Here is a 17,641-nt window from a genome sequence, read left to right on the forward strand (position 1 = left end):
TTGCAAGAGGACCCATGATGTTGGACAAAAGACACATGGTGTAACCTTAGAGAGGTTACATACTAGTGAAGGAGATGACAACTAAACAAACAAGTAGTTACAGATAGTCTCTATATGATATATTTTATTTAAAAGGTTTACTGCAACATCATTTACAATAACAAAGCATTGGAAAGAAACTAAATGTCCAACAAAGGAAAACCTATTAAATGTATTATGGTAATCTATATCATGGAATTACCTATTTGTACTCCCAAAAGATTATAAACTGTTTTCTGAGCAGGGTCTTGAAGAAGGTATAATTTTTTCCTTACTAAGAAATTACATTGATCATTCAACCAATATTTATTGAGCTCCGACTCCATGCCATTCATTCTAATAGGCATTGAATAAGATAAAGATGAATCCAATCATAAGAACTCTGCTCTCCTGGAATTTATAGTCTAGTAAGGTAGACAGACAATCATAATGGCTATTACAGTATAATAAGAACCAAGGCTGGAGTGAACCCAAGTTCTGTAGACACTATAAAAGGAAGATGGCTCAGATAATGAGAAGGAGGAAGGGGAGGGGGACATAGGGGGAGAGAACAGAAGCTCACTGAGGGACTGCAAGCAGTCGGACATTGCTGAGCATAGAGGGGAAAATGGGAGGTAGAGACGAGGCATCAGAGGCCCCATCATGAAGGGGTTTGCAAACCAGATGAAGGACTTTGGATTTTACCCTGAGTGTGAAAGGAATGCATTGAAGTGGTTAAAGCAGGGGTATGATGTGGTCAGACTGGCAGTTAGGGGGAACCTGCCTGCTGGGGTGGCACAAGCTTTGGAAAAGGCGGGAAACCTAACCAGGAGGCTGCTGCAGTGACCCAGGTGAAATGTGATGCTGACCTGAACTAAGTGGCAGCTATGGGAACGGAAGGAAGTAAATCTATCTGCGAGACATGAAGTGGGTAAATTAACAGGACTTGCTATTTGATGTAGAAGTGAAGTCTGAGGAAGTAAAAGGAGACAGAGATTTCTGGTTTGTAGGCAACTGGAAGGAAGGGACTGCTCTTCTATGGCAGACATTCTACTAAGCTCTGGGGCAACCAGGATAAATAAGACACGGTTCCTCCCATTAACGAGGACACATTAACACAGAAGGCAAATTATACCATGATGGGACAACAGCATGATATCAAAAATAGGCTGGGAGTGCCGACAGGAAACAGGCTCTTCCTGAAGGACTGTGGGGTGGGGGGAGAATTGGGGGGGCGTAGAAAAGAGGAGCCTTAATTCTGTAGACACTGGCATTCCCGCTGTCCATCCAGATTCTCTAGCCTTTCTGTCCATCCTGCAAGTTACCCAATTCCCTTCAAGACGTGTCTTCACTGCTTAAGTTAACCAGAGTCAGCTTCTAGTGCTTGCAACCAAAAGCCGTCTGGCACATTCACCCAAAGCATACTTTGTTTGCTTTTTTAAAGAAACTTTGAATTATTATATTTCAAATAAATAATAAATGAGCCAATTATGGAATGGAGAGAGCTTGAGGTTAGCGTATATATATATATATATATATATATATATATATATATGTATATGTGTGTGTGTGTGTGTGTGTGTGTGTGTGTGTGTGTGGTATGCAGGTCTCTCACTGTTGTAGCCTCTCCCGTTGTGGAGTACAGGCTCCGGATGCGCAGGCTCCGGCCGCGCAGGCTCAGCGGCCACGGCCCACGGGCCCAGCCGCCCTGCGGCATGTGGGATCCTCCCGGACCGGGGCACGAACCCGTGTCCCCTGCATTGGCAGGCGGACTCTTAACCACTGCGCCACCAGGGAAGCCCAAGGTTAGCATATATTTTTTTTTAATTTTATAGATTGGTTTGGAGGCTGGTCAAAAATTATGAGGGTAAGACTTCATGGTCAGAATGCTTTACTGTCTTTTCAAGTTAACTTAGAGCTTTTCTGTTCAGAATTTTAGACCTACAACATCTGTACACACATACTTTGTGAGAACCATGTTGCTTGTTTCCTGATGCTCAAGCATCTCCCAGCAACCTATTTTACCAGTGTCTGACACTTTATCTGGTATGTCTCCAAGGTCCATTATCCCCCTATCTTAAGCTAAGATCATGAAATTCTTATCATCCTTCTAGGCTACAGGTACCCTGAGGGTACATTTTAAACATGACTCATCAATATATCTCTCATAATACTTAGCATGGGACTTTGCATAGAGTAAGAGTTCTACCGAACCACAGGCTGTTGGGATGGATTCATGCTTGATCCTTAGGCATACTGGTCTTACACAGAGATTGAATGACATAGAGAACATCATTGCTAGGAAAGAACTAACAAACCTTACTGGTGGGAAAGTAAAATAGTGCAGCTGCTTTGGAAAACAGTTTGGCAGTTCCTCACAATGCTAAGTATAGGTTACTACCCAGCAATTCCACTCCTAGGTATATGCCCAAGAGAACTGAAAACGTATGTCCACATAAAAACTTGTACACAAATGTTCATAGCAGTACTATTTATAAGAGTCAAAAAGTGGAAATAAACCAAGTGTCCAAACTGAGGTATATCCATACAATGGAATATTATTCAGCCATAAAAAGGAATGAAGCAGTGACATATGCTACAACATGGATGAGCTTTGCAAATATGATGCTAAGTGAAAGAAGCGAGACACAAAGGTCACATACTGTATGATTCCATTTTTATGAAAATGCCCAGAACAGGCAAATCCAGAGAGATAGAAAGTAGATTAGTGGTTGCCAGACACTGAGAGGAGGGGGAAATGGAGAGTGACAGCTAATTAGCATGGGATTTCTTTTTGGTGTGATGAAAATATTCTGGAATTAAATCATGGTGATGGCTGTACAACCTTGTGAATATACTAAAAACCACTGAATTAATTGCATACCTTAAAAGGGTGAATTTTCTGCTATGTGAATTATATCTCAATAAGAAACAGATATATTTTTTTTAAAAAAGGAAAAAGAACTGAAAGCCCCCAGCACACAGTAACCCTATCATGGCTCACCTTTTTAACTGAAGGCGCAATTCAGTACAGTCCTCTGATAACTGGCTGTTAGCGTCTTCCAAGCTTTCTAATGCCAATTTAAGCTTATTATTTTCCTCCTCCAATTTCTGCTTGTTGAAATGCAGGTCTGCTACACAGGTAATCAAATCAGGCATCTCTCTGCAGGTGAAAGAATGAATGAGAATAATCTTCAACATCTCTAATCCCTTCTTATCAAAGGAAGGCAAATGGTTAAGCCCAAACAGGCTTAAATATTCCCATGAGATTTTCTACTTTATCTTCATTCATCCTCATACGTGTAGTTTATTTACACAGTATTTATTCAAGTACTTATTACAAGAGCATCAAAGATTTTTCCAAAATTCCCAGATACTTAGCATCTGCCACTTGTGAAGTCGACTTCTACAGCTTTTATTTCATCCTTTTCCACTTTGCTCCCAACACCTGCCTCTGTCTACACTGAAGAGTTCCTATTTCTGCCTGGGTCATGGAAAGTCCTGAAATAAACTGACACTGTACTCTTTCAGTCAGGAATCTTGGCAGGCTTGAATAGGCCTTTACCTAGGAAACAATTCCTAGAGTCTTAGAATTGTAGCCTGAAGCTCACAATTTAGTACTCATCTTTCCTATAATTTTCTACAGCTTGTTAATGTTTGTGGATGTCTCTCTTGCCCCTGACATTTGATCATCAACCCTGTGAGAGTCAGGACTGTGTGTTTCATGGAGTCCCAGGCCTTCTCTTCCTCTTTGCCATATTTTCTTAGAGTTTAGCACAGATTGGCTACATGGGTCCTACTCCACCATTTTTGCATGGATAAACCTGAAGTGGCAAAGATAAAATAAGCAAGGACAGGTCCAATGGTTAAGACTCCGTGCATCCAATGCAGCGGGCATGGGTTCAATCCCTGGTCTGGGAACTAAGATCCCACATGCCACATGCCGTGTGGTGTGTGGCAAAATAATAATAATAATAATAATAATAATAATAATAATAATAATAAGGAAGGACAGAGTCACCTCCCCTTAATATCTAAAACTCACATTTAGCAGAAAACAGCTTTTCTCATTCACATCTACAAGTATCTATTAAAGAAGTGCTTTAAAAGTAATCCCCCAAAGAGCTTAAGGTCAATGTCATAATTCTACTTCAAATGGAATTTGTTTTCCATGGAAAACACAAGCAGTCAAAGAAGGAGAAGCGTTTCATGAGTGAGAAAATGTTAATTTATGTCATACTAATCTTCCATAATTTGTGTTCCTAGTGAAACTACTTCTAATGCAACTGGGATAGAATAGGTAAAAGTTAAAAGTAAATTATGTTAGCCCTACCACACACAAGAAGAGCTAAGTGACTTTACTGTAAATAAAATACATAAATCTATAAAACAAATAAGAAAACTTGAGGCACTTAAGAAAGCACTGTAAGTAAGAATGCTTACAAGACTCCTTTAAACATGTCTCCACCCAAAGCCTCAAAGCTCCGTGATAAAGAATCTGTTATATCTGTGGTCATCTTAACTGAAACACATATAAGGGAGGTTTATGAAAAATCCATTTCTCCAAACCACAAGAAAGTGGCAGAACAATCCCAAAGAGATCCATTCATACTTGCTCCACCTGACTTTATGTCGTCCTGTTCCAAAGCAGAATTACCCGTTCTGCTGCTTGATCCACTATTCACTCCTTCCCTGTAACCAAAACACAAAACCAATGAGCTAGGATGCTTTGCCAAACCAAAGCTTAGCTAATTTTTCAGATGTGTTCTGTACTTTCTTATTCAGGTCTTTCTTTCTGAATTTTAAAGCCATCTATTCATTCAGCAACTACTTGGAACCCAACACTGTGCTTAAATACGGTCATAGAAAAGAAACATAAGGCGTATCTCCACCTTCCATAAACTTTTAATCTAACATGAAAAGAAAATGTGCGCACAGAAGTAGGTAGGTGTTGACGTACAGCAGCTGTGCTTAGGGGATGGGAGGTCTCAGTGGGTCAGGAAGTTGATGTAGTTTAAAGGGATAAGTGGACACTTGTAGAGGTAGCAAGACCTTGGGCCTTAAAGAATTGGGAAGGAAAAGACACCAACAACTAATACTTTGGGATACACTGATGGTGTTCTTTCTCATGAAAAACCAAGTTGAACCTAGACTAACTGTACTTCGGAATATTTCACACCTGAAATTTGGGGAACCCTCTTCACAAGCCTCTATCCAGGACACCAGTGCTAGCTCTAACCCCCAAAATGAACATATTAAAATTTCAACCATTTCTTTTCCAAGAGTCTTTATACTATGATTTTAGTTTTGTCACTTAATCTTTCTAAATGCCAAACCCTTAGATTACCTCTCTGGAGCAGCTACAAAAGCCACTAAATTTGTACTTACATCCAGTTGCATTTCAGTGTGAGATGTCTGTCAGAAGATGACTGAGAGAATAACTCAGATATCACTCTTACTATTCCTAGATCTACATCCATCACCATTTCTGAGTTTCGTTCTTATATTTTGTATTTATATCTCCCATGTTTTTTCTTTTCCTTTATATTTGTTATAAAAATAAGTTTTCTCTTTAGCCCTCATTCCACTTTATAAATGAATTATTGATATTTTTATTACACAATCAAACATAAATATTTTAGTAAGAATAGAAAATTCATAAGAAAAGAGGACACAAACTTAAGGTCATCATGCAGAGATAATCATTTTGGAGTATATTCCTCCCAACTTTTCTGTGCATATTTTTATTTCTTGACAAATTAGGGATCGTACTACATATACAGATCTATAGCCGATTGTTTGAAATAAATACATATGAATATTTCTCTTGTCAAATATTTATCTAATTATAATTTTGAGTGACTAATTAGGATTCTAGTGTGTGGAAGTACTGTAAGTCATTTGTCCAAATATCTGCTTTTAAATATTTACATTGCTTATATTTATCACTATGATAAACAACATTCTGCATATACAGAGCATATGATTGGTTGTTTTACCTGAAGTTACATTATTTGACCACATTACATATTTTTAAGGGTTTGATACACATTCCTAAATTGCCCGTGAAAAACTGTGCCAACTTACACTATTACCAACAAAGTATGAGAGGTCCTATTTCTCCACCTGCCCTGATAACATGGGATAGAGTCATTCTTCTAAATCTTTGTTAACCTGATGAGCAAAAATGATATGTTCTCTTTATTTGCATTTCTTTGATTACTAGTAAGATTAGATATTTTTATATATATTTATCTTGCCTTCACAATTAACTCGTGTATAGCAAACAACATCTCAGTCACATTTTTTAAGTCATTATATATTAGGAAACCATTGACCAAAACCGCCTGACTTGGCCAGGCATGATGATAACCACTTGCATGAATTGTCTCACAACAGGAGGTACCGATAAAGAACACAGTAGTGGCGGCTTTCCTGGTGGCGCAGTGGCTGAGAGTCCGCCTGCCGATGCAGGGGACACGGGTTCGTGCCCCGGTCTGGGAAGATCCCACATGCCGCAGAGCGGCTAGGCCCGTGAGCCATGGCCGCTGAGCCTGCGCGTCCGGAGCCTGCGCTCCGCAACGGGAGAGGCCACAACAGTGAGAGGCCTGCGTACGGCAAAAAAAAAAAAAAAAAAAAAAAAAAAAAAGAACACAGTACTGGGCTTCCCTGGGGGCGCAGCGGTTAAGAATCCCCCTGCCAATGCAGGGGACACGGGTTCGAGCCCTGATCTGGGAAGATCCCACGTGCCGCGGAGCAACTAAGCCCGTGCACCACAGCTACTGAGCCTGCGCTCTAGAGCCCATGAGCCATAACTACTGAAGCCCACGCGCCTAGAGCCCGTGCTCCGCAACAAGAGAAGACACCTCAACGAGAAGCCCACGCACCGCAACGAAGAGTAGCCCCTGCTCGCCGCAACTAGAGAAAGCCCGTGTGCAGCAACGAAAAACCCAACACAGCCAAAAAAAAAAAACCACAGTGCTACCGCAGAAAACTAACCGGGAGAATGTGGGAGGCGCCAAAAAGAGGAAGGAAGAGACTCTATGTCCTGCCAACCTCCCAGAAACCCGCACGCTGGAATCCATCTTGGCAGAGGGATGCGCACGCCACCAGGGAGGACCCTGAGTCAGAATGATGGGTCAGAGACAACCCGGAAACTAACCCCATTACCGCAAAACCCGAGACTGCGAGCCACGTGGCAGAGCAGTCCTCCTGGGTTCCCTTACCCTGCTGCACTCCACCTGGGCACCGCTTCCCAATTAAGTCTCTTGCTTTGTCAGCACTTGTGTCTCCTTGGACAAGTCATTTCTGACTGTTAGACAAGAGTCCACTCTCAGGCCCCGGAACGGGTCCCCCTTCCTGCAACATACACATCCTAACCCCGCATCTAACCCCGAAATCTAGCAAGCTTTGCCACCGTTTGGGCTTAAAGCATTCTTTAAGAAAACCCCTAGTACGTATCAGCTGGTAGCTGGAGATTGGTGGCTGAGTAAAAGCCAAAGGATTAGGCTTCCTGTGAAAGAAGATGATGCTTCCCCAGTATCCGCCCAGGGCACCTGATCTCATGGGTACCATTCTCCTTCTCCTTTTTTCAGCTTCACCATCCTTTCCTTTTCCTTTCAGCCTCCCTATATTCTAGGCTTCTAAATTACACTCACTGACTACATCTCCCCACTGACCTTAAAAGGGAGGTCATGCTGAATTTAAATGCATTTGGTGACTTCGTGGTCAGTACCAATAACTTGCTTGACTCCTATGCCAGAAGAACGTAATAATATGTGCTGCCCCTAATCACAATAAATGAATGTTATCATAATTAACATAATAGGTTCTCAAAGTGTGCCCATCACCCCCCACCAACTCCCCCCATCAGTATCAGTGTCACCTGGAAACATGCTAGAAATGCAAATTATCAGGCTTAACCCCAGACCTACTTGATCATGGCAGAGATACCCAACAATCAGGTACAATATCATTTAGGTGATTCCAGTGCATGCTCAAATGTGAGAAGCACCAGATTACAGTACTTCCATCAGTGCAGAAAACAGTGATTAGCATTCATTGTAAGCAATTGTTAAAACAGAACCCGAAAACACCATCCTGCTGGGACGATGATTACCATTTGTTTCTGCAGTGAGCTATCCATTCTCTCATGATGGCCTGGAAGGTTTCCAGATTCACATGCATGTCTCTCTTTTCAGGATCGAGCATGTTCCACAGCTCCTCAAGGCTACCATCTTCAGAACCTTGTCTAGTTGTCTGTCTCAAGTAATCTATTACTTTGGTAACTCTGACTGAGCCTTAGGAAGAAAAAAGCCAAGTTGGTTATAAAAGGTGGGGAAAGATTATTTTTTTAAAATGAGGCACTTAACTCTTTTAGGTCTCTTGGGAACCTAAACGTGCCTTATAACCTTTGCAGTACTGCTGAGTTGGTATCACAGAGTAAAAAGAGCATTGGCCTTGGGTTGGAGTCTAACAGACTAGGGTCAGATCTTGGCTCTGGACTGTGTCAGCTGTGTGGCTCTGGGAAAATCACTCAATCTCTTTGAGCCTCAGTGTCCTTGTCTGTGAGATGATGCCTACTACACAGAGTTGTTGTGAGATCTAAATAAGAACGATCTATGTATTCAATAATCACTTGTGGGAAGTGATCAAAATGCCACTATTTTTGTCTCCCATTCTTTTCTTAAAAAACATTCGGTGAAGGAAGGGTTTCCTCTGCCCTAGATGAAATTTCAGCCTCCAGTAAGTGGTCTGACTTTTATTTGGGGGGAGGGGTAGAAAAGTCATTCTTAGACACAGTCAGTCCTACTATCACATTCAGAAATTAAAGTCAAACAGACTCTGTTAGTTATTAACACACCAATCTTCCTTAAGCATAAGACACATCTTTGAACTAAGTCCTGACTTAGGCTAGCTGCTTGAAGGGGAGAAGGAAAAGGAAGTAGAAGGTTGATAGGGTAGATACGGAAGTGAAGATTCTTCCCCCAGGAGGTAAGCAGAGACCCTGGTATATATATAGAATAAGTCCAGTACATAATTAGAAGGAGGGGAGAGTTGTAAAGGAGACTGAACAACTTTAAAGAGAGTATTACTTTAATGGAAAATGTCATTTGGCTGTGACAGGAAGAAATGGAAATAAAATTATTAATATTTATTTAGAGAGATGATTTTTATTCCTGTTTGCAGTAGAGTTGGAGAGTCAAAAAGAATACCTATATCTCATTTTCCTCCACTAAAACTCTGGAACCTGTATCATATACCTCAAAATTCGAAAGGTCTTCTGTGATGGTTTTGCAATGCGTCAACTTAACGGGGCCATGGAGTGCCCAGATATTTGATCCAACATTATTCTGGTTGCTTCTGTCAGGGTGTTTTTGAATGCGGTTAACATTTAAACTGGTAGACTTAGTAACACAGACTGCCCTCCCTAACGTGTGTGGGCCTGCATAGAACAAAATGGCAGACCCTTCCCCAAGTGAGAGAGCGTTCTTCCTGCATGACTGCCTTGGAACCGGGACTTGTCTTTTTTCCTGACTTTGGACTCAAACAAAAACATCAGCTCCTCCTCAGTTTTCAGCCTGTCGACCTTTGGACAGGTTCTCTCCTGGTTCTCAGGTCTTTGGATGCTGACTGGGACTAAACCATCATCAGCTCTCCAGGTCTCCAGCTTGCTCACTCACCCTGCAGACCTTCGAACGTGTCTGCTTCCATAATCCTGTGAGTCAATTCTTTACAATAAATCTCTTTATGTACATTACACACGCGCGTGCGTGCATGCACGCGCGCGCGCGCACACACACACACACACATTGGTTCTAACACACCTCCCATCTCCCTTCGGTGGAGTTTCCTTATTTTCTTCAGGGAAATAGTTCCTTAAATTCTGTCCAAACAGAGAGGCTTTTGGGGAATAAATAAGTCCCATTCATTCTACCAATATAATTAAGAGTATAGGCAAATGTTTTGCTATGAGAATATTCATTATGGATCATTATGGTGCTGTTCATAATAGAGAAAAAAATATCCAATTGAGACATATTGTTTAAATATACTATGTTACATCCCCCAAAAGTACAGTATATAAAGCAAATTTGTTGACCCAGACAAGTACTCAAAATTATTAAGTGAGCAAAAGCAGATTATAAAGCAAGTCTGGGAACGTTCCCATACATACTTAGGGAACTTGTTGTATATAGCTTAAGGAGAAAGAATGACCAAAAACAGGCCTTAAACCATTGTGGTGGTGAGGTGGACAGACTCCAGGGTGCCCCTTTATGATCCCTGCCTCCTAATGTTTACACTCCTGTGTAGTCTCCTCCCTTGAGTGTGGGCATGACCTGGGACTTGCTTCTAACCAGTAGAATATGGCAAAGGAGACAGGATTACATGTATATAATTGCATGATTAAGTTACATAAGATCACAGTGCCTATCTTGCTGGAGTCATTCCCTTGCTGGCTTTGAAGAGGCAAACTGCCATATTATGGTCTACCTATGTTTAGAGGTCCAATTAGTAAGAAACTGTCCAGCTGACAGCAGCAAGACTCTGAAGCCCTCAGTATACAACTGCAAGAAACTAAATTCTGCCACCTAAAGCAGGTCATTCCCCAGTCGAGCCACAGATGAGACAGCTGCCCTGGCCAACATCTTGATTGCAGCCTTGTGAGTGAGTTCCTTAACAGAGGACCCATGTCAACCATGTGTGAATTCCTGATTCACAGAAATTGTGAGGTAGTAAATGTGTGTTGTTTCAAGCCACCAAGTTTGTCATAATTCAGCAACAGGAAACAACATAAGTAGTTTGGGTACTGCTCATCTGAAACCATTGTGTATGTATTGTAGAAGAAAGCAAAGGAACATTTATACTGGTGTCATTGAGAACCAAGATTTTCTGTGGTTGAAAAAGGGCATACAGAATATGAGATGAGTAAAAACGTTATAGTCCTGAATTTGCTTTAGAAGGAAGACTATGAACTCATAATGCAATATATCTTCAAAATTTTTAAGTACTTCTTAGGTCTGCCCACTGAAAATGCCTAGAAACAACCACCATCCCCTGCCTCCAGATTGTGGTCTCTATATATTATTTCCCATTAAAAGGAACCATGGATCCTTGAAGAAATAACTGATTCCAAGTTTGGGGCAGGAAATGTATGAGATAAGCCTAAAGACTTTTATAATACTAGGGAAAACAAGGAAGCTACTAAAAAGGATGGGGATGTCTCAAAAGTATTAGTTGCTGGTTGCTCCAGGAAGCAATGAGATGCTCAAAGAAAGATGGGGACAATGCAAACAGACATAGGAGCCCGCTTAAAGAATATCTTGCCGGCCAACTCTGGGACAATTTGAGCATCAAAATACATAATGAGAGTAACAGATCATATATATTGAATTAAGAAGAATCCAGAAATTCATAGTGATATTAATTCACTTAATTAGAGAAATGGTAAAACCCTGATGATAGATTGACAAGTAAAAAATATAGAAAGAATATTGTAAATTGAAAATTTTCTATTTGGCAACCACCATGGTAAGAATTGATTTAGGCAAGAAATATCAACAGATGCTATGTTTCTGATCACCAATTCCAATGTGTAGGGTTCTTCCACCTACCCCCTACCCCACCCCACAACATACACACATCCAAGCAATTCTCAAGACACTAGGTGTTCTACAACTCAACCCAATTCTGACACTACCTATGTGGTGATAGTGTCAGAGCCACAGGTTAATGGCTCAGTCTTACAAAACTGCCCCCACCCCCTGTAGACACCAATTCAAGGCAGGGTTGTCACCTGTGCTTCTGATGGACCAGCTATAGATTGGAGGTTCCCATGACTCCTCTTTGTGTTCCATTAATTTGCTAGAGCAACTCACAGAACTCAAAGAAATTTTTTACTTACTATATCACCAGTTTATTATACAAGGATATAACTCAGGAACAGCCAGATGGAAGAGATATACAGGGCAAGGTATGGGGAAAGGGCATGGAGCTTCCATGCTCTGCCCAGCATGCCACACTTTCCAAATCTCCACATGGAAGTTTTCCAAACCTCTCCTTTTGGGTTTTTATGGTGGCTTCATTACATAGGCATGATTGATTAGATCATTGGCCATTGGTGATGAAACTCAATCTCCATCCCCTCTCCCCTCCCTGGAGGTCTGGGGAGTGGGACTGAAAGTTCCAACCACCTAATCACATGATTGGCTCCACTGGCAACTAGCCCTCATCCTAAGGTAGGGTCCAAAAGTCATTTCATTAACAGAAAAAAGGCACCTTTACTACTCTCATCACTTAGGAAATTCTAATGGTTTTAGGAGCTCTGTGCCAAAAATGGGACAAAGACCAAAGACTACTTATAATAAATCATAATATCACAGATGCTAAAACTAGTGAGTGAAAGTTTGATGAGGAACAGGATGTTTACATAGGTTCAAAGTATCTTCCCATAAATTATTTATTAATTACTGATGAAATAAAAATTCATATTCTAAGGCAAGTCAAGGAAAATTTAAACATAAAATATTTTCTCTGCTCTTTGGCCTCCTCTCTCCCCTCTACTGTGCATTGTGTATCTACATTATGCATCTCAAACATCCCCATCAGCAGAAATACCTGCTCAACCATAAAGAGCAACATTCTCTGAGCATCAGCAAGACAAATCGTTAGGACATAACCTTCCTTCTTAATCTTGTAAGGAGCCACGATGACCCATGAACCACTACTCGCTTTGTATGCTTAGATCTGGATTGTGTAGACTGTCAATAATATGTCATTTAACGTACAGCCCTCTGTCTCAAAATGTGCTTTGACCTTTAACAAGCAGAACAGTTCTCAGAGCTTTCTGAAAGGCTGTTCCTGAGTTATAATCCTCAATTTGCCTCGAATAAAATTTTCCATTTCTTTCTTAGATCGACTGATTGATTTTTTTATAGACATTATAAAGGAAAAATAGTAACTTTACAATAGGGATATTTGGCAGACACCACACTAATCAAGTGATCAAAGTTAAAAATCCTGATATATTGTACAGAGAAGAACATAACATCACTTCCGTAGTGTGCCTGCAAAAATGTATAACCTGAATAATCAAGAGGAAATATCAGATGTTCTACAAAGTAACTGGCATATATTCTTGAAAATTTTCAAGGTCATAAAAGACAAGGAATCGAGGAACTCCTCCAGATTTAAGGAGACTAAAGAGATGTGACAATTGAATTCGATCCTGGACATGGAAACAAAAAATCTATAAAGAATATTATTGGGAAAATTGACAAAATTTGAATATAGACTTTTAAATTAGATAATAATATTGTATCAAGGTTAAATATCCTAATTTTGACAATCATTCTGTGGTCATGCAAGCAAATGTCCTTCTTTGTAGGAAATACACACTGATGTACTTAGGAGTAAAAAGGCACAATATCTGCAATTTACTCTCAATCAGAAGCACAATCAAGCTTTTATCCTGCCTTCCCTTTGGGAAACAAGACTCAGCCACAGCCAAATATTTGCTAGGCAGGGTAGAGTTTCTTTTTATAGATATTCCAGCTGATAAAATAGGAAGGAATAATAGACTATCACCTTTCACAACACCTAATGAAAGAATAAATCTAGGCCTTCATCCTCAAATAGTTTTGTCTTCTGATAAAACTATATACACCGTCTATGCAGAATCTTGCCAAAAAAAGATACAAAATTTTATCTGATCAAACTTCTAAATGCAGGGGACAAAGAAACAGGTTGTGTTTCTAAGACCACACAATCACCAAAATTCAGACTGGGGGAAACTATGAGATGAAAGAACCAGTTTCATTAACAAATAACTTAAAATACAAAAAAGAGAGAATAGGAAGGGAACATAGAGATAAGCTAGACGACCAATAACAATGAACAAACTTTTCTTGGATATTGATTTGAACAATTAAACTGTTTAAGAAAAAATAAATTTCTCATACAAATGAGAAAACAAATGCTGATAAGATATTTGATATTAAGAAAGTATGTCACCTTTTTAGTCATAAAAATGACACTGTATATTTGTGTCTGAAATAAGTCTTTATCTTTTGAACGTACTGAAATATTTACAGATGAAATAATATGATGTCTTGGATTTGTCTCAAACTAATCCAGAGTGGAGGAGAGGAAAGTGGGTGGGGCTAGAAATGAGACATCATTATTTATGACACTATTTATGACATTATAAGGGTTACACCTCTTTATTCCTGTATATGTTTGTAATGTTCTATAATAAAAAAGTTTTAATCCAAATAAAACAAAACCATATTGACCAAGGAATTTGTGGAAGTTTATACAACAAATCATTAACAATGCTTACTCAGGGAAACAGGATTACTGATGAGTTTTTTTCCCTTCTTTTCTACATATTATTAATTTTATTACAGTGATCACGAGCCATTTACATGCTAAAAATTACTTGTGGAAATTTTTAAAAGAACACATCTCTAAGAAAAACAGAACTGAAAATCTAAAATTAACTCAAAAATTTGAGCTAAATTTGTGTAGCGGTTTCATACGTATGAAGTATATATTTCTTGTGAGGCAACAACTATGAGAGGCAAGTAGTTCCAGTCAATGATTGCAGCTGGTAAATCAGTTGATAAGCTCAATAAAATCATTCAAGACACTGGTAAAATATGCAAAACAGGTACACAGAAATTAATCAACATCTAGACAGCCACGCTTCCTCCCAAATTAGGTTGTACCCACTACGTGTGTAGACACAGATACACAGAGCACCACACATAAGCCATTTCCCTTTCTCTCGCAAGAGAAAGTACAATGACTTGATGAGTACCACCGAACATTTGAGCAGATAATTTTCGACTGACCTCTGCATTTGGTGTCACATGCATTAAAAATACTTGTAAGCAACTCCTCTTCACAGGTCCTGTTATTGCTATAGGTTACTTCTTCCTTGACATCATCAGCTCCTTGTTTCCACCCTAGTAGAAGAAAAAGTTTGCATATCCAGATGCTTTTCTGTGCTAATATGCTTAATTGCTAATTTTTTTGTTTTAATTTTAACAAAGAAAACATATTTAAATAAAGAGCAGTCCACAATACTGGTTACTTAACTTGAATAGATCAAGCAGAAAAAGTGGTCTTGAAGGGTCTCTGATTATTCATTTTCCTTTCCTTATAAGTTTTATAAAGGTAGAATAAAAGGAGAGATGAAGAAGAGGGAAATGAGCTTTACTGCCCTGTAATGTTAGAAGCACTCTATGAAAAAGCAAATAGTGTAGCACAAATAGAAATATTTTAAGGAAAAATAGAGAGAACGTAAAGACTAGCTCTACAGAAAATGTGCCATTTTACATTGTTTTGTTTTTCAGGGCCTATCATATATGGGACTCTGTAAGCAATCCCCTAAATAGAATTCCAAAATTTCATTGAAATTGGCCTCCAAAATTTACATTCTCCCCTGGTCTACTTTATTGGCTCTACATTTTCTTACATGTTTTACTCTCACACACACACGAAATGCTAAAATGGTAGTTTTCAGCAAGGCATGTTGGAACTATATGAATTTTAGCTCCCCTGTATCTATGTATTCCCATCATGACATTCTAATTTGCCCAGGAGAAAGTTTGTTTTCAGGTCAGCAGAGAAATGCCAATGATTATGATTGTAAATACAATCTAGAATTTCTAACAGGTTTATAATTGAAAGCATAGAAAATACTTATATTTCACATATAAGAGTTTTTTAAGAGAGGAAAAAACAATTTTAAGGGAAAGATGGATGCTTCCCTCCAAGTTTCGATAATGTACACTGGTATTTCATTTTAGTTCAGGTATTCTCATGTGATATGCTCAAGGCTTTATCAGAAGAACAAATATTAAAAGATGAATATTTACCCTCTTCATCCAGAGATAATTTTTTCACCACTGAATCCTGAGGAGTAAAAAGTTCAGAGCTCTGATTAGAGGTGGAATCAAAGTCAAGTGTTAAGGCACTAAAATCATTTTCACTACAACAGTTTTTCAAATCCTTGTTAGAGAAGAGTTCCCTTTTTCTGATCTGCGGTATCAAAGATGTGTAATTCTGGGAGCTCTGTGATCTAGGCCTTGAGATGTTTTCCGAACTTGTGAGGATAAGAGAATATGTTGCGTTCTCAGGAGAGCTGAGATGAGAGATGGATGGGGTTCTTGGAGACACTCGTTGAGGATGCGAAGTAAAGGCACCAACTTCCTCAGGACTTGAGGAGCGAGGGTCGGGCAGAGGAATGGGAGCAGTCGTCATTTTCTTCAGTACCTCTTCAAAGTCTTTCTTGGGGTTAGTCTGTGGACTGTCAAACCTGCTAGATTGGTATTTGATAATCTGTTGGATGGAACTTGTACTCTCTTCTCTCTTTTGGATGGCTTGGATTTTTCTATAGATGCTTTGCACTGGGTTATGCCGCTTCTCAGTTGCTTTCTTGACAGAGGCCATTGTTGATTTTCCTCCAATGAGACAGAGGAAGTGGCTAAAGTACCGGCAAAAGTAGACATGTTTTTCAAAGTTAGCATTGTCCTAACAATAATGTAGCAATAGCTATTTATTCCCAAACCGACTTTGAAGGGATCAAGATGTCTTTAAACAACTATCTTTAAACAATTGCTTTTTTATATTTAAGTATAGTTGATTTACAATGGTGTGTTAGTTTCAGGTGTACAGCAGAGTGATTCAGTTATACATATATACTCTCTTTCATATTCTCTTCCATTATAGGTTATTACAAGATACTGAATATAGTTCCCTGTGGTATACAGTAAGTCACTGTTGTTTAAATAAATGCATTAAACAAATTTCCGCATGTCTAACTTTGGCCCTTAAATTTCTAGAAAATAATAACAGCTAACAATATAAAGTATTTCCCATGAGCCAGGCGTGGTACTAAGTTCTTTATATGTATCAACTCATTCATCCTCAGAACAACTCTATGAGGCAAGCATTACTATTAGCTCCATTTTCAGGCACAGAGAGAATAGGGACATACCCAAAGTCACCTTAGATAAGTGCCAGAGTCCAGATTTGAACCCAGTCAGTCTTGCTCCAGAGGACTCCTAACCACATTGATTTTCATGAATATGTCAAATATGATGATGGTGACGATATGAAAGCTCCCATTTGAGTACCTATTCTGATTCTCATCTATTGAGAACTTAATAAATATCCACTTTATTGAGCATTTTACATGTATTATGTCTAAACTTCACACAAACCCAGTCAGATATGTAGAAATATCCCCTTTTCACAGATAATAAAACTAAGTCTCAAAAAGGTCAAGTAATTTTCTATTGGTCACATCTCTAAGATTTGTGCCAGATTGTCTGACTGCAGCATCATTTTATTTAATGGCAGCATATATGACCTTTAAAAAAAAAAAAAGCATGATCTCACTTCTTATAAGATAGTAATTAAAGAACTTGGAAACAAATCCAAAATTTTGCCTAAACTGGTAAAATTTAAATTAATCTATGCAAAGAGTTACAGTAACTTGAATAGTTATAAACAAATAGTTGAATAATTACGAAGAGTTTGAAAGTTATGATTTTTAGAACCTTAACAAAAATTTCCATTCAGGGCTCTTTTTAAAAAGTCCCCTAAAAGAAAA

At 39.1% G+C, this 17,641-nt stretch overlaps 1 protein-coding gene across 1 annotated transcript; it reads right to left on the reverse strand.

Annotated features, from left to right (window-relative positions):
- Positions 1–3,814: 3,814 nt before the first annotated feature.
- On the reverse strand, positions 3,815–16,476 carry LOC309811970 (inositol 1,4,5-triphosphate receptor associated 2-like; the record flags this gene model as incomplete). Its single annotated transcript, XM_082635330.1, has 6 exons — positions 3,815–3,842; positions 4,462–4,540; positions 4,631–4,710; positions 8,138–8,318; positions 14,874–14,987; positions 15,903–16,476. 6 exons carry the CDS (start codon positions 16,474–16,476, stop codon positions 3,815–3,817), a joined length of 1,056 nt encoding a protein of 351 aa, XP_082491456.1.
- Positions 16,477–17,641: the final 1,165 nt, after the last annotated feature.

Source organism: Mesoplodon mirus (assembly GCF_964341445.2).
Source record: "Mesoplodon mirus genome assembly, chromosome: 11".
Taxonomy (NCBI): Eukaryota; Metazoa; Chordata; class Mammalia; order Artiodactyla; family Ziphiidae; genus Mesoplodon; species Mesoplodon mirus.